The following is a 22,791-nucleotide window of genomic DNA, read 5'->3' as shown; positions in this document are numbered from 1 at the left end:
TATATTCCTAAAACAAATGAGCCCCTAACCTAAATTATAATAAATAATAAACGCCTCAAAGAACCTTGTCTGAGAAGATTTATAAAAGAAGGTTTATTTTCTGATGAGATACTTGGTATTCTGCATGGAAAACAGCTCTGTCCTGCTAGGTGGAGACGAGGCGGTGTGAATGCATGGGTTGCCATGTGAACACTACTGCAGGCTTTGGGCCGTTTCAAATATGAATTAAAATAACCAAAAACAGCTGAAAATAAATAAATAAATCATGTTGGAAATCTGCTTTGAAGGGCATCATATGGAGCTCACTTTCAAACAGGTCATATTGCATGGAACTGCACCTGTACATGTCATGGCGCCGATTTCCCCAATACTGGTTTGAAACACGTTTTGTGCAGAAACTCACCAGATTTTGCGTTCTCTGCTGCTCATCCATCATAGTAACCTGGTTAACTGAAGGCATGCCTGGGGCTACCTGCTGACCTGGCATCTAGAAAAATTGTGGACACGGAGGAATGCTCCTACTGAGTTTCCATAGAAGTCTCTATCCATCCAGCCACCCACATGAGACAAGAGTATGTGCAGATACTTCTGCCAACGCGCTATTTACCTGTTGTACGGCCTGTGCTACAGGGAGAGCGCCGGGCTGTTTGGGAAGGAAGGCTTGAGGGTTGGGTGGTACTGACCCAGGACCAATAGATTGGGCTGCTGCCATCTACAAAACACAAAGAAGTCAGATGCAAAAATGACACGGAGCAACAGACGATGAATGGTCATGTGATCCCTTAGATCAGTGGTTTCCAACCTTTTTTGGTTAAGGAACCCTAAGTGAAATTCTGAGGAAACCCCAACCCATTCGAATAGCGCGTCTGAAATCAGATGCAGCAACAAGTTGACTTTGGGCAAGAGTTGCTTTATCTCCTGGTGCCTCGTGTACCAAAATTATATTGTAATTTCATCACGGCTACATTACTGCACTAGGCACGCTGCGGCTTCCAGTGCAATATTAAATACATTATGTGCTGAAAAGTAAAACCCAAGCATTTGAAGTATGAAGGTCAGGCGTGGCTTTACAGATTAGGAGTAGAGGTTAGTTTGCGGATTGAAAGGTTGAAAGTCCGCATTAAAAGGAATGAGGATCTACAGCTGGTTGAAATAGAGCCTTCTCTGCATTGCAAACAATCTTAAAAGTGTCAGCAGAACGTTAAAAAAAAAATTAACAGGTTAGAAGAAGTCTTCCTTACATTTCGGTGCTGGTCAATCTTCTGCATCTGCACCTGTTTGTGATTTGTGATCACCTGCCGGATGCCATTGACAAAACCGCTCTGATCGTAAGGGATAAGTCCCATGAAGATTTTCTTCTTGGAGGAGTACAAAAGCATGAGGACTCGAACCTCGCAGGGAGTGGTGTGAGGGAAGTGCACGCAGCCAGCCTACAGAGCAAGGACACCGAGTTAGGAAAACAAATACAGACAGACATTTTTGGTGAAGGCTTGTTTAACCCTTTGCTTGCTTACCCCTCTGACAGCAAATGGGTTAAAGATACAGGGCAATCCTCTTTAATTAGTTAAAATAAAAAGTTTGCAAGGAGCAGACAAAAGCATCTCTTACAAAACCATTGCCCATGATCCGGTAGAGGCCCTTCAGAGACTCCAGGTCCTTGTTGGTGAAGTGGAATTGCACCATGCGAGAGTTCCTAAACAGGGGTCCCAGCGTAGTCTGCAAGGCGAGAACATGACGATTATGTTAGGAAACCGAGACGTACCCCCTCCCAACAGCCGATTTGCAGAATTCATACCAATAGCTGCTGTGGGATCAGCTGCATGATGAGCTTCTGCGGCCATTGATCAGTTTTTCTGCAAGCAAGACAATTTTAATTAAAAAAACTAAAAAAAAACAACAAAAACAGTGTGAACAGCAATGAGTAAAGTCATAGAGAGAGACCCAACACAGACAGAAAGGGAGTCACTGAATAGCACTTCATAGGCTGATAGACACACCGATGCACCCACCACAAAACTTACAGATTTTCTCCGGGGTTGACATAAACTTGGCATGGGAGAGAGCGGGTCAGTTTGGCATTGGTATCAACAGCTGCTGGCTTAGGTTTCTGCAGAAGAAAGGAGACAAGACATTACAATTAAAGACACTGAATGATGCCAAGTCATATCAACTGCTGTTTTACGGTTTGAGGTGACCACTCTCGGTGTTAGAAAGCGCTACACAGAATTAACTGTATTCAAATTCGTAACAAAAAACGGCGTATGCATCAATTGCGGGCTAATAGTGGCACAAACTGATCCACCAACATGTAGTTTTAGACTTAGATTTTAAATGAACACATAATAAAATAGCATACGAATCTACCTACAGATACTGTGAAGTTTGTGGGAAACATGGGCTGTAATCTGAACTTTGGTTCTGGTTCTCATTATCATTAGCAACGGAGAGAATGACCAGAGTTAAAAGAAAGGTTTTGCAGTTATTCATTGTGAATACAGCCAGCTGTGCGTGCAGCTGGTAAAGCCCCCGTAATGAAGACTTTCAGAAGTTACATAGTAGATGTTGGAGAAAATAAAGCGCCGTCCATTGAGTTCAAGCTTTTACATGTAGATGACAGATGGTTGCTGTCACTATTAAAAGGACCATAGTTAGGTCCTGTAACAACCTAAAATTATTTTTTAAAGCCCCTCTATTTTCAGCACCAGAAACCCCCCCTCATTCTCTAGCTGCTAACTAGTGAAGTTAACGTGTTTACATCTCCCTCTGGAAACAAAATGTCTGCCATATCTCAAGCCAATAGGAAGTTGCAACATCATCCGTTGTGGCTTCCTATTGGATGCCCATTTAAATTCCCTTAAAAAAAAAAAACAACGGGTGTACCCAGAGCTGAAAATAGTGCGGCCCAGCTCTGGAGAATCCCCTGGTTCCAATTTTGTAGAGAGGTTATCTAGGGTGGATTGCTCCTTTAATACATAGAACCCTGAAAATACAATCTCTACTTTGTGCAATAAAATTTAAATGTATATGGTGACAGATTTTGCATATGCATCCTGTCATAATTTCCTACCCCAGCACTAAAAACATAACTGCACGTGCCTGGAAAATGTAAACAAAGAATGAATGCCCCATAGAAAAGAACTCACTCCCAGCACCAATACAATGCTTCCTACAGCCGCCTCACCGAGGTCTGCAAAGAAATCTATTCTAATAAAAACGGTGTCCTGGGTTCTTCTTCACAAGCTTCCTCCAGTCATGGTGTGAACCCACTTAACTTAAAAACTAATGTCAGGTTATGGTCTCATTGACACCTAAAACAATTCTCAATTGCCCATTCAGACCAACCCAGCCCCCGTCTCTGTGAGGATATTACTCGCCTCCTGCCACTCCAGTACCCCACTCCAGGCCAGGATTTTGTTAGTTACAGATTGCTGTGTGGCAGGCAGCTGGGGCGCCCCAATCTGAGATGATGCAGACTGTGGGACCGTGACTCCCCCGGGTGCTCCTGTTCCAGGCTATAGGAAGGGAACACAGACTGTTACGTGTGCGTTTTATACATTTTATTATATCGCTCATTTAAAACAAACTACAGATGCAGCAGGATTCATTGGTCCCTCTTGTGCGTTATGTTGCGATACTCTGTGTCAACACTGACACAGAATCCTATGGAAACTGTGATATTTTTAATTAGACTCTGATACGTTGTGTTATCTGGGGGAACGTCACACTCTAGATCCGTAAATAAGGCAGTTGTTTGCAACAGCCCTTGCGCTGCTGTGAGTGAGAGCAATAGGTTGAATGGCTATCTAGCATCAAAGAGATTAAAATGCATTAACATAAGATGCATCACAACATATATAACGGCTTGCATGACAAGACCTTTAGTTTATCAGGGTTTATAAGGGTTCAAGACCCATTAGAATGTCAACCCTAATACAACAAGTGGGAAAATCATCAAGTATTTCTGTAAAAGTGCAGTGTATATTACAACTGTGCAACATAAAGCAACTGTGTATAATTTCTATCTGCTGCTACATCTTTTAATAACAGAAGGGGACAAAAGCTGGGCCCTCTGATAATGGCCAATGCCCCCACAAACCTGGATAGAGATCTCATACTTTGTGGAAGGGGTCTCCTTTGGATATTAATATGGGAAGGCAGGGTGAGTGTTGCAGATACTTTAAGTTAACCTCCCTTTCAGCAGATGGAGCTTTGGATTTCTGAAGGGTATAAATGATGATGCATTAGTCTTTGGAAAGCCAAGGAGGCCATACCATAGGCTGAGGGACAGCTTGTGGCAGTCCCTGCTGCTGTGGTAACAATCCAGGTGCAGGTCCAGGTCCTGTGGTTACCGTGGAGACAAGACTGGGCTGCGGAGACTGAGTTATTATGGATGCAGTAGAAGGCACCATCTTGGAAGCCATGTTGGAAACGGGTCCTTGAGACAGTGTGGGGGCCGACTGCTGATTAAAAGGAGGACCAACAGATGCAGTAGGAGCCATCTGGTTGAGGCTGGGAACTGGATATGGAAAAAAGATTGAATGATAAATGTGGAGTGAACAGTCTCGTGGTGATCAACACTCGCTAAACCAAATAAAAGGAGCACATCACCAGAAATTACTGACAACTTGGCTCCATGCTATCAGAACACCTTGATCTAGTCCATGTTTTACAGCTAGTTGCAGTGCATTTTAATGTCCTGTATTTCTGTGTGCAATAGAGTTTTGGATAACCTGGACTGTACTAGACCCTCATGATGGCCCAGAGTTACGTTGGCACTACTGAGAACTTCTGATATGCCAATGAAGTTCTGTTTGATGACAGTTCATATGAGGATTCACATTTCTTTTCAAGCACATATTTGCAGATTTTTTTTTTTAAACCATCTTTTGGATTAAAAACCTTTAGTTCTCCAGCAACAAATGAAAATAGAGACCGATATGAACACCATCCCACATTTATTTGTGATCTGAGAAGATACCTTAAGCCAGGGGAGCTCAACAAGCCCCCCACCCCCCCAACAGGTCAGGTTTTCAGGATATCTCTGCTTCAGCAAAGGTGGCTCAATCAGTGACAGTCTTAGACTGCATTACTGTGCTGAAGTAGGGATATCCTGACCTTTTTGGGGGTTGGGGGGGGTTCTTGAGGACTGGAGTTGAGTAACCCTGCATTAGGCCGCGATTATACGGCCGGCGTGCGCGCGACCGCGAAACATGCACTGCAGGCATCGGGAGGCAACAGGGAGGCGTGGCTGTGACGTGGTTCGCCTTCATTGGCTCAACCGCTCACGTGACGCGGCCGTCGCGCTGCAAGAACAAATCCAATTGTCTTTTCAAAAATTGCACGCTTGGTCGCACACACTGTGTGGGCCTTCATTGCTTTACATTCATTTGTTCCGGTGGCACGCGCCACAAGTATAATCGTGGCCTTAATGAATAGGGAGGGGTTTTCAGCCTATGTTAAAATACAGAATACTAGTAAGTAGCATCAGTGGATTTATTTAGTTCCTACTACAATGTTATTGTGACATCGCGCTGCCTGTGTATGCAGTGCCTTTCCTTGCAGGATAGTACAAACTCAATGACTTTCAGCCCTGAAAAACCATAAACGTATTTTGGCAGCTGAGGGAAAGAGATCTCTTGCCAATGTAATAGAGAGGTGATGAAAATTTACACCTCAAAAGGTCAATGCTTCCCCAAAACACTGCTTACTTCCCTAATCAAGCGCCGGAAAAAACAGGTTTGTTTTTGTATTGCCGTCACATAGAGGAGGACGCAGGTCGTGCTACTTACACCGACTGGCCATGTTGTTCTTCTGGTTCTTTGCAGCTTCTACTACAGACTGGGCAGCAGCCTGGGCAGCGTTCAAGGTGTTGGGCTGAGGAACCTGTGTGCAAAACATGGGACAAAAAGGTGGAGGTTTATCAAGCGCAGATGTGACGTGATTCAAAATATGGCGTTAAATGCCATTCAAACCAATAGTAGTTCATGCCAGATCCAGGTTCAATGCACTGCATCAGCGTTTAGTGACTTCCGCTCAGTGTCTTGTGGGCAGGATTTATAAGCAGCCTACTTCATTCTTTTAATGAAAGTCACAAATATATACAGAGGAGCTCCAATTTCAGCATCTGGAGTTCTTGCATGATTTATATAAATGTGTTATTTGTTTTTTCTGAAATAACATTAAAAAAAAATGACATGTCTTGACATATACATGTTACTACTTGTGCATGTGGGTGCCACGTAGGTGGCAAAACCTAGGCACCAGTATACATATCATTTTTATATCTTATGCTTTTGAATTCTTTAGAAAAATTCCAAGCACCTTTACATTTGACCGATTGTCATCCTGTGAAAGATCGACCAGTTTCTTTTTTACCATTCACCACATCCAGTGAAATTCATGAATCCCCCCTGCAATGCAGGTCCCCTCTGGCAACGAAGTGGTTAACTAAAATAAGTCTGTCTTCAACTTTTAGCTGTTCGGTAATAACTGCATCACAATTACTTTTCAGGAAGCAAAACAGGGGGAATTGACACTGTACCTGTAGATACAAGGCCCCACAAGCACTCGTATTGCTAAAAAAGTGATTAGAGATTTGAAGGGAAAAAAGAAACGAAATAAAAATGTATACCGCGTCACGAAAAAAAACCACGAAGCCATCAGATTTTACCCGTTAAACCATTGCCTGAGCGCACTGCACGTACCATGTATTGCGGTTGGACAGGTGGCATCTGCTGGGGTGGTACAGTTGGTAGTTGTGGTGGGACAACAGGGAGCTGTACCTGTGTAAGAACTTGTTTTGGTGGAATAACTCCCGGTGCGGCTGCCACTCCCCCCACTGCATGAGAAAAAGGGGAAAAGTTACTGAAATTAATATATTAATGTCACCTCCCAAAAATATACAATACAATACAGAACTTATTGTAACAAAAGCCTGTTTTCTTTTTTTTTTTAACTACCATTTATTTTTTTATCGTACCTAGATGCAGGCATTAAAACCCTTTGAGAATCTAGAAAGGAAAACACTTCTATATATCCTGTACAAATCTGCCACCAAATAGCCAAGACCTGAGGAAGGTGGGAAGGTACTTTTCCCATACAAGATTCGAGCCCACTCATAAGAGGGAGCGGACTTCTGCAAACCCAGAAAATTATACTCCCATTCATTTCAATGGAGCTGATCTCTTCTCCAGCAGCCGTTAACAGGGGGGGACATCTGGAACTCAGGTCTGGTGTAGAAAGGGGCACAGCTATCCACATCCCTGAACTACTGTGGCTTGATGGACCCATCTAACGCTTTCCCCACTATGCTCAACAAATTGGTTGGCAAGTAGCTTCGCAGTATATTAAACAGGGCCCTGAACTACCTGACTAAAGCAGAGATAAACGCCAGTAGAGACACCCACTTCTACACTTTACCTTAAGCATATTCCTTCAAGAGTTGAAGGCGAGAAACCTAAATGCTCTGAAGCTGTACAGCTAGGACCGAAAATAATTGTACAATTGAAAGTATTAGGAGTTATTGGATATGGGAAAATGCAAAAAAGCACTGCACAGTTTTGGTCCATTTAATAGCTCTATGTCGTTTTTATGCTGAATAAACCATATACATAATACAATGTATTTTTCAAAATCCCTGTGGAATTACATTTTTCCCTCCATTGCTTTAATCTTCCCATGACACCAGTGGAAAAGTATAATAGGAGGGAAAATTATGAATGTGATTGAACAGGCCCATAAATCCAAAAGTCAAGGTAGTGTTGTTGAGTCTATATGCGGAGAAAGCGTTTGATAGGATTAGATGAGATTTCCTACATAAAAACGGTAGAAGCATTCGGGTTCTCTGGGTCTTTTTTACAGGGGGTCCACGCCCTTTACCAGACACCGACAGTCACCCTGAAAATACCAGGAGGGGAGAAGAATCTAATAATTAAGAATGGAATTAGACAGGGGTGCCCCCTCTCTCCTCTTCTTTTTGCCTTGACAATCGAGCCTCTTGCAGCAACAATCAGAGCCTCCCCAAATATACAAGGGATTAAAATAAAAGACGAGTGCTATAAAATGTCACTCTTTGCGAATGATGTCATTCTTACCATTTCTAAGCCCCTGGTGTCCCTTCCAAATTTACAATCTACCCTCCGTGGATTCGGAGATCTATCAGGATGTCAGGTTAATGTAGGAAAGTCGGAAGCGTTAAATGTATCGCTAACGGAAGGAAAGGTCGAGGTTCTTAAAGGCCACTTTGACTGTAAGTGAGAAAAGACTATTTAAAAGTATCTCACTAGAGAATATAATTCACTATATAAATAGAACAACCCGAGCTTTTCTCTAAGATAAGAAAGGATCTACAAGCCTGGAATTCCCATTGTATCTCCTGGTTAGGGCGTATTACTGCTGTTAAGATGAATATCCTCCCTAGACTTCTGTACTATTTGCAAACATTACCAATACCAGTTCCGCATACAACCATAAAAGAGATTCAAAATGGAATCATGCAATTTATCTGGACTCAAACAACCAAGAGTAGCCAGATCAATTATGTTGGAGTCTAAGGAACGAGGCGGTATGGCAGTACCAAATATTTACAAATATTATATAGCATCTCATTTGAGACAAATGGTGTACTGGCACTCCCCGGGAGGAACTTATGCTTGGGTAGATTTGGAGAGTTCGCTAAAAAGCCTGGTTGATCTGCCTGCTTTGCTGTTATCGAACCACGGGGTTGGTATTGGGAGTCACTCAGACCCGATGGTAAAATCGGATTCCCTCTAAAAATCTGGCAGCTAGCAAAAAAGAAATATGAAGTAATGTTAACCCCATCCAGACTTACTACCCTGTTTGGTAATCCAGGGTTTCTGCCGGGATTCCATGGGAATCCTGACCCTCCATGGTCAGGGCTTTGAACCCTGGAGACGGGGAGAGGGATCCTAGAGATGGGCGATCTATTCGAAAAAGACAAGCTGATGTCTATTGAAGAACTGACTAGAAAATATGGTCTATCCCCAACTAAGATGTACAAAAATATGCAGATCCGACATTTTGTTCGACAGGGTTTTTATGGGGAGGAATTACCCGGTTACACACTATATCTGTGCAAAACAAAAAAATGCCAACATGGTCTGATCTCATCTCTCTACCAGGGCTTAACCCCCCAAAAGCATACCCTGGACCATAAATATATGAATCAGTGGGCCCTGGACTTCCAGACTGAAATAACAAGAGAGGACTGGGAAGATATTTGGGACAATGCATGTATATGTACAGTAACGAAGAAGAATATTTACAAATTTGTGCTGCGTTGGTATTACACCCCCGAGAGGTTAAAGCAAATGTTCCCGGAGTCTACTGATAGGGGATCTAGCGCATATTTGGTGGTTCTGGCCAGTTATGCAGAAATATTGGGGGTCAGTTCTGAGATTAGTAGAACAGGTGACGGGGATCAAGATGCCGTTAGACCCAGCCTTAATTATCCTGGCTAAACCCATGGAGGATGTTAACCACTATACAGTTAAACTGATTACGCATATTTTAATGGCGGCTAGATGCGCTTCAGCAGCAGCGTGGAAGAAAACACTTCCGCCCTCCGGAAGAGAGATAATTAGAAGGGTTAATGATGTCCAACTAATGGAGAGACTCACCTCATTTCTGAATCGTACCACAAGAAAATTTGTTAGAGTATGGGAACCTTGGGATGTGGAATAGGCTATGATTGTAATGGAAATGAGGATTTGGGAGCGAGGAGAATATGATACCGTATATGGATTATAATACAATATATGTGCTATAATGTGATTGTTGAGGACTGTAGAAATTGTTACAAAATGGTTGTCCCCCCCCCCTTTCTGTACCCCTACCCTCCCCATTTATACTTGAACATTTTCAATAAAGATATAAGTAAAAAAAAAAAAAAGTATAATAGGGTACAAGAACAAAGTAAGAAAAATGCACAGATGCCAGGGATTAGGCAATTGTTATTTATTAATAAAATACACAAATAATACTGAGAGGATCCAACCCCACCTCAGCTAAAAATGTTATACAGCTCAGATTCAGTGACCATAAATATGACCTCTGAGATATCTAAACCCTAAACAGTACAACACATGAAACACAATAAAAACGAATATAAATCAGTAAAAGAAAAAAGAAAACAATCCGTTGTGCGAAACGCGTAGAGGTCACGACAGGTCATCCTGCGCGTGTTTGCTGACAAGCTGAGACGGAGCCTGCGAGAGGCACAAGCGGGCGTGTTCCAGCTCTACGGTGCCGTGATCCGGATCCTAATACGGACACCGTGGAGCCGCATTTCTGCCTCAGTGTGAGTGTCCGTCTCCCCTTGTCAGTTGTTTGATAATCTACGGCGGTTTCACTTTAAAATCGTTTGGATTGTTTTCTTTTTTCTTTTACTGATTTATATTCGTTTTTATTGTGTTTCATGTGTTGTACTGTTTAGGGTTTAGATATCTCAGAGGTCATATTTATGGTCACTGAATCTGAGCTGTATAACATTTTTAGCTGAGGTGGGGTTGGATCCTCTCAGTATTATTTGTGTATTTTATTAATAAATAACAATTACCTAATCCCTGGTGCGCATCTGTGCATTTTTCTTACTTTGTTTTTCAGGGTGTCCTCCCCCCTTTTATAGGGGGGGATCACATTGAAGTGGGAGCTTTTGGGGAGACGCTCCATGCACGTGCAGCAAAGGGATTTTCCATATTTAACAGCTACAGCACGAGCGCTGAATATCCTTCTCTTTCTGTTTTTAGGGTACAAGAACAAACTGATCCCACGGACCTGGGAGGACCATCCCCCGAATAAGGATCATGTGCCGAGGGTCCTGGCTGTAGTCTTTCGGTTGTGGTTCCATCAGGCCCACTGGCATAGCTTTGTCATAGAGTGTGCGCAGGGCTGGCAGCTTGCGAGGAGAAATGATGGAGAAGTGGATTCCTCTCTGAGTCAAGAAAAAAGCATTATGAGAAGCTGGTTAAGGCAGGAGGCGGGCAACCCCAGTCCTCAAGGGTCACCAAAAGGTCAGGATAAGGATATCCCTGCTTCAGCACAGGTGGCTCAAAGACTCAGCCACCTGTGCTAAAGCTGGGATATCCTTAAAACCGGACCTGTTGGTGACCCTTGAGGACTGGAGTTGGCTACCTCTGGTCTATGTTATTATTTCCATGTCGACTCTGTTTTTTCCTTCAGCTTTCTTACACCCCAAATCCTAATGATACATAAAAACATGTGTATAGCTGGAATTGATTGAACAGTACATTTGTCAATGCTCAGGAGATCAAATAAGTAATTTTTCATCTATAATCATTACAATATTTTCATGAAAAATACAAGTAGATGGTAGGTAGGTAGAGGGAAAAGTTATTTACAGATATCCGACACTACAGAAGAGTAAAACAAGAAATGAAACCTCGCTATCACGGCAGCTTCAATCTTTCTTAAAAGTTCCAAAATATATAGTGCGCTCAATGGTGCGGTAACAAACGAGCACTGAACATAGAAAAAATAAATAAAGGGGAAGAGAAGAAAAGAGAGAGGAGAACCAATAGTGTAAAATGTTACAAATAAAATACAATGGTAAAACAAACAATGCTCACACTCACAAGTTCTTTAAGACAAGGTACAATCTCCCGAGTGTCGGATCCCAGCTCTGCCTGATCTGGTCACGCAGATCGGGCTCCTGGGTTAATTCGAGCTGCAGCCTTCCACTTCCTCTCAGTCCGGTCGATGTACACCCCCCCAGTGTCATCATTGTATGTTTTACCATTATATTTTATTTAAATCAATTGACACCATTGGTTCTCCCCTCTTTTTATTTTTCCTAGGTTCAGTGTATATTTGGCTAGTCTGTTTGTTACTGCACCAGTGAGTGCACTGTAATCTGCAGCTTTATGGACACATTGGTTTGCCTTAAGTGGAGGGTAATGTTTTAGTGGGTGTGCTGGACATTCTTGCTGCATCTCAAACACTGTTGGACACTATTTATTTTGTATGTATATGTCACAGGTATTCTTGATTTAACGATTGAATCACGTATTATAATATTGATATTAGCATAGATATTAGTGTATATTAAGTAACACTACGAGCAGTTTTCTTTTTGTATCCAATCATTCTTAAGCCTTTAGTGCAGCATAGAAACATTGGAGAAACTTACCTCCCCAATCTTTTGTACCAAGTTTTCTGTTGTGTAGCCAGAGTATGTTGTGCTCTCCACTGCTGGCAGCAGATACGGAGGAGAGTTGCAGATCAAGATGCACACTTTGTGTGTCTGCCCACTGACAAAAAAAAACAAAATTAAATGTCATTATGCAGCACTCTGGATGATTCAGAGTGATCCAAACAAAGACTAATGAGAACAGGATTGTGTTTTTCAGTGCAGTGGAGCTTGCTATGACGAAAGATTGTACATGTATTCACATGCGTTGTATGTGCATATAATATAGAAGACAAATTTGGTGTTCCACTCCTGTTAAAACATCAGAGGGTTCCTAGGAGGACAGAACATGCACAGTACAGGCAGTCCTCGTTTTACAACGAATGGCTTATCCAACGCTATGCAATGCATATCTATGTTCATTTTTACAATGCCAAAACGGCTTATCCAACGCTCTTACGACGCTTTGCAAAGTTGTTTATGTGTATATAATACATACACTATAAACAGTATATGCACTATATAATTTATGTGTGTGCGGCATATCTTATTGTCTGCGTAAAATATTTTGTGTATTTTAGCATTAAAAATGCCTTCAGGAACGGAACCTTTCATTTAAACAGTGTTCCTATGGGAAAACGTGTTTCGCTTTACAACGTTTCGCTATCCAACGCCATTTTGAGTAGCGCATTGTGTCGGATAACCAAGGACTGCCTGGATATGAATTTGTATATTCATTCAGTAACTTACATCTGCTCTCTCATCTTCTTGAAGTCATCAAAAAGTTGTAGGGCTGTGCTAAGTCCCTCAGCGATTAGGCTACAGCTCTCACCTCCACCTCCCATAAACCTACAGCAAAAGCAAAGAAAACAAGGAGGCAAGAAGAAAGGACAATTTGACATTTAAATAGATTCAACTGGGCGGTTGTGCATTGAACCAACCCTACTACTAGTGGTTGTGTGCTAATAGTGCCTTTGTTGCCACAGAAACTACAAAGAGTTGCAGGACTTTCCATCAATGAAGGACACACACATTAAACTTTCATCTGTTCCTTTCATTTTAGCTGTCCTGAACTTGGACTGGAAGGGAATCGTAATAAGACTATCAGTGGCTAAAGAAAACAAGCACACCTGTATCAGCTTTTAATTATGCTCTCATTTGCTGTATACACTGAAAGGGAAATATCGTAGAGGCAGAGTACAAGCATCATTACTCTTCAGCCGACTGAGGCTCAAGAAGAGGGAGAGAGGGAGAGAGGGAGAGAGGGAGAGAGGGAGAGAGGGAGAGAGGGAGAGAGGGAGAGAGGGAGAGAGGGAGAGAGGGAGAGAATACATATTTACTTGTGTAACAGAATATGATCTTACATGATGCTGTCCAACCACTGGACAAACTCATAAGCGCTGCTGGTGGGAGCGTGACACTGGACATACGATTCAGGAGCACAGTCCACAGTGTTAAAAACCACAAGGCTGTACTGGGTGCCGCCATACTGTAACAAAACATCAAGGAAGGGTAAAGTCACTTGTATAAATGAACATGGTGTGCAAGTCAGCCAACTTTATCAAGTGAAAAGTAACTCACATCCCCTCCGAAGTCTGTCTCTGCTGGAGGTCCACCATTGAAATATCTGGAGAAAACACCAGTAAAAGAACAGTGTGAAAAAGAATATGTACATATATCTTAACAGGACAATCAACAAATGATTGCAATAAAGTGCATGAATATCTCAGGGCAGCAGTGAGAAATAAAAAAAGATTTTCTAAACAGTTGCAAAAATTCAAAATTGTGACCACCATGAAACCTTGTATCTTTTAAGGAGTCTATTTTTGTGTTTTAAAATACCTCAACTAAACCGGGCCTTTCCAGGGTTCTCTTATAGTTGCTCTTTAGCCATTGATGAATATCAACGTCTGCATGAGTGTATTAAGTAAATGCAGGATATTCTTGATCTTTTTAGCTGGATAATATTAACCTCTGGCACTCAATTAGCTAAGGATTTTAAAGCTACATCTTGTGTCTTCCCATCTACCACTTTGAAACTGGATGTATTACAATGATCCTAACATTTTGGCACTTACATAGACAAGTAGGTTGAATTGCCAAACACTAGCACTACATACTTCAGTATTAAGTAAATGAGAATTGTTTCTCTACTTCATATGCAGCTACACTTATGAAATACATGGGACCCTTATCAACATGCTGTGAAAACAGTCTACTTGTACCCTCCTACAACAGGTCCAATTATTATTTTTATTATATCAATTATATTGTTGTTGTTGTTTTTAAAGGTGCCGGCTCACTCGGCTCACAAAACGAAAAAAAATTTGTAGGCAATTAAACAAAATAAATAAGTTCATAAACAATTTCAATTGTTAAAAATTCACTTTTTGTGAATAAAGAACAGTTTTTGTTCTGCCGAGTGGTCATGAGACGGGTAACGCAGTTTGACTGTGGCAGGTCCTGCTCAACTCAAATTACATCAAACAATAGTGAGGAGCTACAGAAACTTCGGCAAAGTTTCTCACTATGTTTACAAACTCGCTTTGAAAAGTTATGTCAAAATACTAACAGGTATCACTGTCTAACAACTGCACCTTTAAATGTACTCTTAGGGGGGCGCACACACGACGTCAGGGCGCATGCACGTGTGCTAGTGAAGTTGCGTGCATCCCGCCCGCTATATTTCAATAGAGCCTCCGATCAGCACCTCGTATTGATCCAAAAACCACGGCGGCAGGCGGGGGAACATCAGGAGATGACCTGGAAGACCGGAAAGCCAATGCCCCAGATTTGTCCCCATTCGGCCGGGGACCCTCCATGTCGGCAGAGAAAAAGAAAGATGGCGCAGAGGTGCGTGCACGGGAACACGCGCCATTGGAATCAACACAGGAGGGAGAGAGACACACAGAGAGCCTGCAGAGAGGCAGAGGGACACAGCTGGGTGGCAGAAAGTTTCAGAGGAATGGGTGAGTGGCACAGCAGGGAGAGATACTGCACTCACCAAGCAGGACCTTCAGGTCATGCTCAGGGAACTGCAAGCTGGGTTACAGGTATCACTGGATAAAGCAGTGTTAGTGAAAAAACTTCTGCTTTAAAGCTGCAGTTCAGTCTTTTTTTTTTTTTTTTTTTTACTTCAATAGTTTCATGTGGGCAATCTCTAATTACCTAAAGAACTGCAGAGCTGCCGGTCAATTCGTCCTCCGTCTATAGATCGGCAAAGTTTGGCGACATCTTTAAATATGGGGAATGTAAATCGTTGCTATAGGAACAAGCATGCTTGTTAATATAGAATACAAGAAAATTGGTCTTTCAAAGTTGTTTTTTTAAAAACAGAAAATGCTAAAAGTATTTTTTCTCACTACAGAACTGATTTATTAAAAAAACATGCAGGATATTGCCTGAACTGCAGCTTTAAACTCTGTCTAAAATAACCAGAGCTAGAAAACAAGATGGACATTACCTTACAAAATCAGGTAAATATGGACGTTCAGGTCCTGCATCTCAGTGAAGAGGCCAGAGCCATGAGACAGTATGGATGACTTGGAGAATAGGGAGCAGAGGCATAATTTAGGAATTCGCCATATTCCTGAAACGGTGTCCGTGGAAGCCCTGCAGCCATATCTTAAGAGACTCTTCTTGTCAATTGACCCAACTACAAGATGGTGAAATGCTAATGGACAGAACTCAGAGCGTTGGGCCAGAGATCTGATGAGCCCAGAAGAAGCAGAGATGTGGTATTGAGGCTTCATCAATACGCAGCTAAGGATAGGATTATAAAGGGCTGCAGCAATAAAGGATCAATCGACTTTGAAAACGCCCTTATTCAGATTTTCCAGGACCTGTCCAGATATACTATAGAAAGGCGAAGATGATTGCGACTGGTCCAGGAAACGGGGATTCGCTATCGATGGGCTTCCCGTTCCGTCTAATAGTTAACCACGGAGGGAAACAGGTTTCGATCCGCTATCCTGAGGAATCCACATTCTCTCAGCGCTAGGACTGGACTCCAAGGATAGATCGGGTGAGCAGCAAAGATCTCAAGATGGCTATTTCGAGGATGAGCGATCGGCTGAGGGGGTGATAGCCCGAAGAGGTCAGAGCCAGGACGTGCTGTGTTCTTGAGAGAGCTCTGCTGAGCCCCTTTTTGTTGTCCACCCAAAGCTTTGGAAGTTTCAGTATGAGACCGTGGTGGTCTTGCTGGCTGTCGAGTAGGCGATCCATGGTGGTCCAAAGAAATTCTCTCTCTGTGTTTTTTTTCTCTCCCTTATATCTTTTAGGTTCTATTCTATGTATGGCTCTGTCTGCGATTCGCGGTCACCGTCCTTCTGATTAGATGACAGACTATCTCTGTGCAGGGGAAAAGTCACCTCGTGGTATCTCTAAAAATCGATATTTGTAAGGAGCTGGGAAACGTATGGACTGAGGGGCCAGGCGGTGGGAGATTGGGCCCTTGCCCAAAGACTCGAAAGAGAGGGTTTATTTGAGGGGTTGCACGCCACACTAATACTCAAGCTACAGATATAAAGGACATTACATTTCTACTAAAGGACAATAGCAGCCCCTGCTTGTGAAATTAATCTTAACAGTTATTGAATGTTTAAAATGAGAAATATCAAGTGCGATGTATATTGTTTACCTTTCCTTCTCTCCAACTGTGCTATATTATTATACGACAAGCTATATATGTTTAGGGGTTTTTAAAATTAGCAGGAATTTAAATATTTTTTAAAGGCATATCTTGTGCAATCTATAATTAAGGTGCGATAGGAGGTTGAGAGTAAATGGGGGCGGGGTTTATGGGGTGGAAAAGAGCCCTGTATGTCTGGCTTCAAGTCGTCCCCAGTAGTGCCATATGCCCACCAGGCCATTTAGGGACTGGCTGCAAAATTGGGATGAGTGGCTGGATACTCCTCTTATTTTTCAATGTAATTTTTGTTTGTTGTTTTGTTTTTCTCCAAGTTCCCGGTATGGGAAATGTCCCTCCCCCTTTTTTCCAGTTGTCCATCACAACCTTTAAAAATTTTCGAGCACAACTTTCACGAGGGATAGAGAGACACGTCACTGGGAATGGCTAGTCAAATACCACTGAAGTTAGTCTCTCGAAAGTTAAGGGCCTTAACAGTACTGTAATGGTAAGAGATTGGCCCTTAAAGAATTTAGGAAACAAAGCAGATATTGTTTTTCTACAGGAGACGCATTTTGACACCCAAGAGCCCCCGAACACTTTCAGCGGGATATACCAGTAAAAAAAAAAAAGGGGTGTCACGATTTTGATAAAACATGATATCCCGTTCCAGATATTGTAGGTTGAGAGAGACCAAGTTGTGAGGTTCCTTGTGGTTCATGGACTCCTCTCAGGCCTACATATCACACTAGTGAATGCATATGCACCTAATGAGGGACAAATTGATTTTAAGGGAAACATTGGAGTCTATTGGAGATAGCGGAGAACATTCTATGATTTTTGGAGGCGATTTTAATATAGTACCGGACCCGGATTTGGACAAATCCACACATCCAGAGCAGCCACACTCTGCACTAAAATATAGGGTAGCGAAGAAATTTAGATTGCCAATGAAAGATTTTGGTCTGCTCGATGCCTGGCGTCGCTCGAATAAAGGACAGAGAGATTATTCTTTTTACTCGGCCCCTCACGACTCGTACTCTAGAATAGATTATATATTTGTAACCCTAAACATTTTGGAAGTATTGGTTCATTCAGACAGAGCCTATTACGTGGTCGGACCATGCTCCTGTTGCGATTTTGTTTGACCCCTCCCCCCCATTTGCCAGGATTCAATCATTCCAATGAACTCACAAATTGGAGACTTATTCAAAAACAACTTCCAAACTAATAATGGGTCCGTAGAATCGCCAGCAATCTTATGGGAGGCACATAAAGCCACGATTAGAGGACAGTTTATTTCAATAGCATCTTACAGAAAGAGAATGAAAATCCAAAAATATTTAACGGACAAAATTGTAACGTTGGAAAGAACACATAATAAAAACCCGTCTAGGAAGATCTATAAAATTCTTTGCCAGGCAAGGGAGTAATTCAAGAGGTTACAACTGGAGGATGTAGAGAAGGCCATTAAGAGGACCAAGATAACATACTATGATAAGGGAGATAAGGCAGACCGTATATTTGCAAATAAGCTTACAGGGACCAGGTCTAGGGCATCAGTTCCCGCTATTAAGATAAAAGGGGGAGAAGTGACATATAATACCTCAAAGATTGCTGAGGAATTTGGTACATTTTATACGGAACTCTACGACCTAGATAACTCAATCCCGAATACTAACACCCCTGGTCTATTTAAGAGATTGTAATCTACCAAAATTGACGGAGGATGACCACAACATTTTAAATGCAAAGATAACTCAATTAGAGCTTGGGAGGGCGGTCGGCTCATTGAAGCCATCGAAGGCCCTGGGTCCAGATGGTTTTTCAAATTTGTACTATAAAAATGTTATAGGAATTTTAGGGCCCTGTCTGTTAAACTTATTTAATGGTTTTCTTGGCAAAAAACAAATCCCCCCCCACAGATGACGAAGGCCAATATAGTGGTGATTCTAAAAGAGGGAAAGGATCCTGTATGTTGTGGTAGCTATAGACCAATTTTGTTGCTTAATACGGATTTCAAAATTTATAGTAAAATCTTAGCTAACAGGTTGAATCCAATACTTCCTAGATTCATTCATTATGATCAGGGGGTTTATGTGAGCGAACGTCAGGCATCGGACAACACAAGAAAAATTATTAATGTTATCGACCAGATATATATGTCTAAACCAAAAGCTGTTTTGTAGAGTCTAGATGCGGACAAGGCGTTTGACAGGATAAGGTGGGATTTCCTGGATAAAACGCAAGAAGCATTCGGATTCTCCGGGGTTTTTCTACAGGGGGTCCGTGCCCTCTATAAGTCGCCAACAGCAACTCTGAAGATCCCAGGTGGGGAGGGGAATCTGATAATGATTAAGAATGGGACTAGACAGGGGAGCCCCCTTTCCCCTCTTCTTTTTGCCTTAACAATCGAACCTCTCGCAGCTACTATTAGAGCCTCCCCAGATATACAAGGGATTAAAATAAAAGATGAGTGCTACAAAATGTCACCGTTTGCAGATGATATTATCCTTACTATATCTAACCCACTGACATCTCTCCCGAATTTGCAATCCACCCTTAGGAGATTTGGCAATTTATCCGATATAAAGTTAATATGGGAAAGTCGAAAGCCCTAAATTTAATGCGGTCTGAAGAGGAGGTTGAGGTTCTTAAGTGGCATTTTGATTATAAATGGAAAAAGACCCATTTGAAGTACCTTGGAATATATCTTACTAGAGACTACAACTCATTATATAAGTATAATTACCCCACAATTTTTCTCAAAGATAAAAAAAGATTTGTAAGTCTGAAATTCCCATTGTATTTCCTGGATAGGGTGTATAACTGCAGTCAAGATGAATATCCTCCCTAGACGCCTCTATTATTTTCAGACATTGCCGATATCTGTCCCACACTCAAGTATAAAAGAAATCCAAAATCGAATTATGCAATTTGGAAACAAACAACCGAAAATAGCCAGGTCAATTACGTTGGATGTTAAAGATGGAGGTGGTATGGCAGTCCCAAATATTTAAAAATATTATATGGCCTCCCATATGAAAAAATGGTTTATTGGCACTCTCAGAGAGGGGTTTATGCCTGGGTGGATTTGGAGAGTTCACTCAAAAAAAAAAAAAACGGTCAGGCTTCCCTCTTTGCTTTGGTCGAGCCCTGGGATCGGTTATGGGAGACAGTCTGAACAAGCAGTAAATCTGGTTTACTTTGAAAATCTGGCAGCGGGCAAAAAAGAAGTATAAGGTTATGTCAGTACCATCTAGGCTTACGCCTCTGTTTGATAATCCGGGTTCCCCCCATGTTCTCAGGGACAGGGGTTTGAAATTTGGAGACAAAGAGGGATTCTGGAAGTGGGAGATGTGTTAGAAAAAGACAAGCTGTCGTTTGAGGAATTAATGAGAAAGTATGGTCTACCCCAAATTGAGTTAAATATAAGCAGGTCTGACATTTTGTTCGGCAGGGTTTCTATGAGGAGCGGTTCCCTAGATACACAGGATTCGAAGACTTATGCAAAACAAAAAAAAGTATCAAAAAGGAGCTTATATCATCTCTGTACCAAGGTTAAATCCCCAAAAAGGATACCCGGTCCATAAGTATATGGAATAGTGGGCTCTGGATTTCCAGACTGAAATAAGGGAGGACTGGAGAGATATATGGGAGAATGTGGATAAAACCTCTATACGTACTGTAACGAAAAAGAATATATACATTTTGTTACACTGGTATTACACCCCCAAAAGACTAAAGCAGATGTTCCCAGAGGCCTCTGATAGATGCTGGAGGGAATGTGGACAGATAGGAGATCTGGCGCACATCTGGTGGTATTGTCCAGAAATACAGACATACTGGAAGACAGTTTTAAAATTAATAAAAAGATATTACGGATATTAAGATCCCGCTAGACCCAACTTTAATTATTCTAGCCAAACCTATGGAGAATGTGAATCATTATACACTTAAATTGATCTTGCATATTCTAATGTCGGCTAGATGCGCTGAAGCGTGGAATAAGACACTCCTGTCCTCCAGAAGAGAGCGTTTATTAGAAGGGTAAATGAAGTCCAACTAATGGAAAAACTCACTTCATTTCTAAATCATACTACAAGAAAGTATGACAGGGTCTGGGACCCCCGGGATGTTGGATAGAGGAATGATCCCGGAAGGAAACAGGGTTCGGGAGTGATTTGTGTCAAACGTGTTTTTCTTTTTTATACAATGTTGTTTGACATGTAATGTGATTGTTGTTGCCTGTAAGAACTCTGATATAAAATGGTTGTTTCCCTCCCCATCACCCTTCTGTTTTGTGTGTGTACCCCTCCCCATCTATGTTTGAAAATTTCAATAAAAATAAGTTTAAAAAATAATAACTCTTCGATGTATGTGAATAAACGACATAACATTATCAAGTGATACACACTTATTTCATTTTGTAAATGTCCTCAGAAGCAACTGTGAAGAATGGTACAAAAATATAAATTTCTTTATCCGAATGCATTAAATGTACAGACACTCACTCTATAGCAGGCAGCAGGTAATGTTTCCGTAGCGACTCGAAGTAAGGTCCCAAATTAGCTGTTCCCTCTATTACAAAGACAACATCTGCCACTATGCCTCCACTACCCTGCGAGGCTGCGTCCATCGCTGGGGATTCTCCTGGATACTACAGTCGGCAGAAGAAATGGAAAGAAAATGGAAAGTCTGTATTACGTCACGATAACCCTTGCAAAAAAAAAAAAAAAACTGTTTTGCCAACAACCAACAGACCCCTGCAAGACAACCCTCTGTGCCCATCTCTTGGTGTCCCCTGCCACCAAGTGTGTGTATAATGTATAATATAATAATGCTTTGAGTCACTCAGTGTAGTGTAAGAAAACTCGCCCTATATTGGTTCCAAATAGAATTCTTATTACATCTACCTATGTTAGACTGATGTCTATTATAGGATGTAAATGTAAAATCTAATCCAACATTAGATTAAAATTATAGTGTGCAGGGCTTTCAAATGTGTAATTTCAACTACAGAATATTATAACAAGTACTGGAATTGTTATTTTAACGGTCACATTGGTCTTGTCTTGTACTCTTTGTTAGTTTTACATATTTGTTAGGCTCTTCGACTCCGTGGTGGTGCACAAATACAGCACAGTATGGCGAAGTGTGATACATGATCATTGAAGTGGAGGAAACAAGAAATACAAGAACCCTCCTTTGTTTAAAAATCTATCCGCATAATTTATAGCATTTTTACCAGCAACGCAGAATAGAAAAACCCATTACATAAGTCCCACTTGCTATGCAAAGTCAAAACATGTGGAAGGTTTCATTTCAGATAGAACACACAACCAGATTATCCAATAAAGAAGCGAGGCGCGCCCCGGAACGCTCAAACATTCTCTTTGGTGACTGTTCTTTGTACTGTTTTGGTTACGGAACAAAGGTTAAATAACCTTTTGTGGGCATAATAATAAAATAAATAAATCTGCCTTTTGTTTTCCTGCAGGGGTAATAACGTGGTGATCACCCAATAGCTTGTAAAGTACTTTGAAAATACTTTGTTTTTACAAGAGGACTGTGTGTATATATTGGGTTTTCTGATCTTAATGGTCACTTTGGTACTCTCATATTGTGCTCAGTGCAGCCTGAGACCCCCCTGCAGTTAGGCCAATGTGGCATGTCCCAAATATTGGCCCCCCACCATGCACTCACTGCAGAGACCCTCTCTCACCTTCCTCTGCACCTCCACTCTCACCAGCGCTTCCCAGGTGCCTCCCCTGGGAGGGAGGAGGGTCCAGCGCCCCCTCTGCCCGGCACAAGGTCCAGGCAATGCACCGCCTCACCTGCTCCAAGCAGCACTCAACCCCATCCTCCCTCAGCAGCACCCCAACAATCAGGAAACCACCGGCGCAAAAACGCAGTGCGGGTAGCCGAGCGCCGAACACACAAACACGCTCAGTCTCCTTCCAGGCTCGATTAGCCATGTCTCATTAACCATACCTGG

General features: G+C 41.9%; 1 protein-coding gene across 4 annotated transcripts in view; it reads right to left on the bottom strand.

The window, feature by feature from the left end:
- The window catches only part of MED25 (mediator complex subunit 25), a 27,730-nt gene extending 4,939 nt beyond the window's left edge, over nt 1–22,791 (bottom strand). For 2 of the 4 annotated variants that reach the window (XM_075605661.1, XM_075605662.1), the window contains exons 1-17: nt 22,631–22,791; nt 21,308–21,453; nt 13,748–13,793; nt 13,531–13,655; nt 12,917–13,015; nt 12,167–12,287; nt 10,795–10,951; nt 6,705–6,838; nt 5,790–5,883; nt 4,272–4,516; nt 3,375–3,512; nt 2,022–2,107; nt 1,796–1,853; nt 1,609–1,716; nt 1,242–1,430; nt 608–712; nt 404–487 (exon numbers count right to left, since the gene is read on the bottom strand). In XM_075605661.1, coding sequence (XP_075461776.1) covers nt 404–487; nt 608–712; nt 1,242–1,430; nt 1,609–1,716; nt 1,796–1,853; nt 2,022–2,107; nt 3,375–3,512; nt 4,272–4,516; nt 5,790–5,883; nt 6,705–6,838; nt 10,795–10,951; nt 12,167–12,287; nt 12,917–13,015; nt 13,531–13,655; nt 13,748–13,793; nt 21,308–21,453; nt 22,631–22,771 — 2,076 coding nt within the window. In that variant the 5' untranslated portion in view covers nt 22,772–22,791. Of the gene's footprint in view, nt 1–403; nt 488–607; nt 713–1,241; nt 1,431–1,608; nt 1,717–1,795; nt 1,854–2,021; nt 2,108–3,374; nt 3,513–4,271; nt 4,517–5,789; nt 5,884–6,704; nt 6,839–10,794; nt 10,952–12,166; nt 12,288–12,916; nt 13,016–13,530; nt 13,656–13,747; nt 13,794–21,307; nt 21,454–22,518 lie in introns of all 4 variants that reach the window. The other 2 variants (XM_075605664.1, XM_075605663.1) reach the window with 2 other exon arrangements.

This window comes from Ascaphus truei, chromosome 6 (genome assembly GCF_040206685.1).
Source record: "Ascaphus truei isolate aAscTru1 chromosome 6, aAscTru1.hap1, whole genome shotgun sequence".
In the NCBI taxonomy this organism is placed as follows: Eukaryota; Metazoa; Chordata; class Amphibia; order Anura; family Ascaphidae; genus Ascaphus; species Ascaphus truei.
The sequence above is the reverse complement of the archived record's forward strand: the minus strand, read 5'-3'. Positions and strand labels throughout refer to the sequence as shown.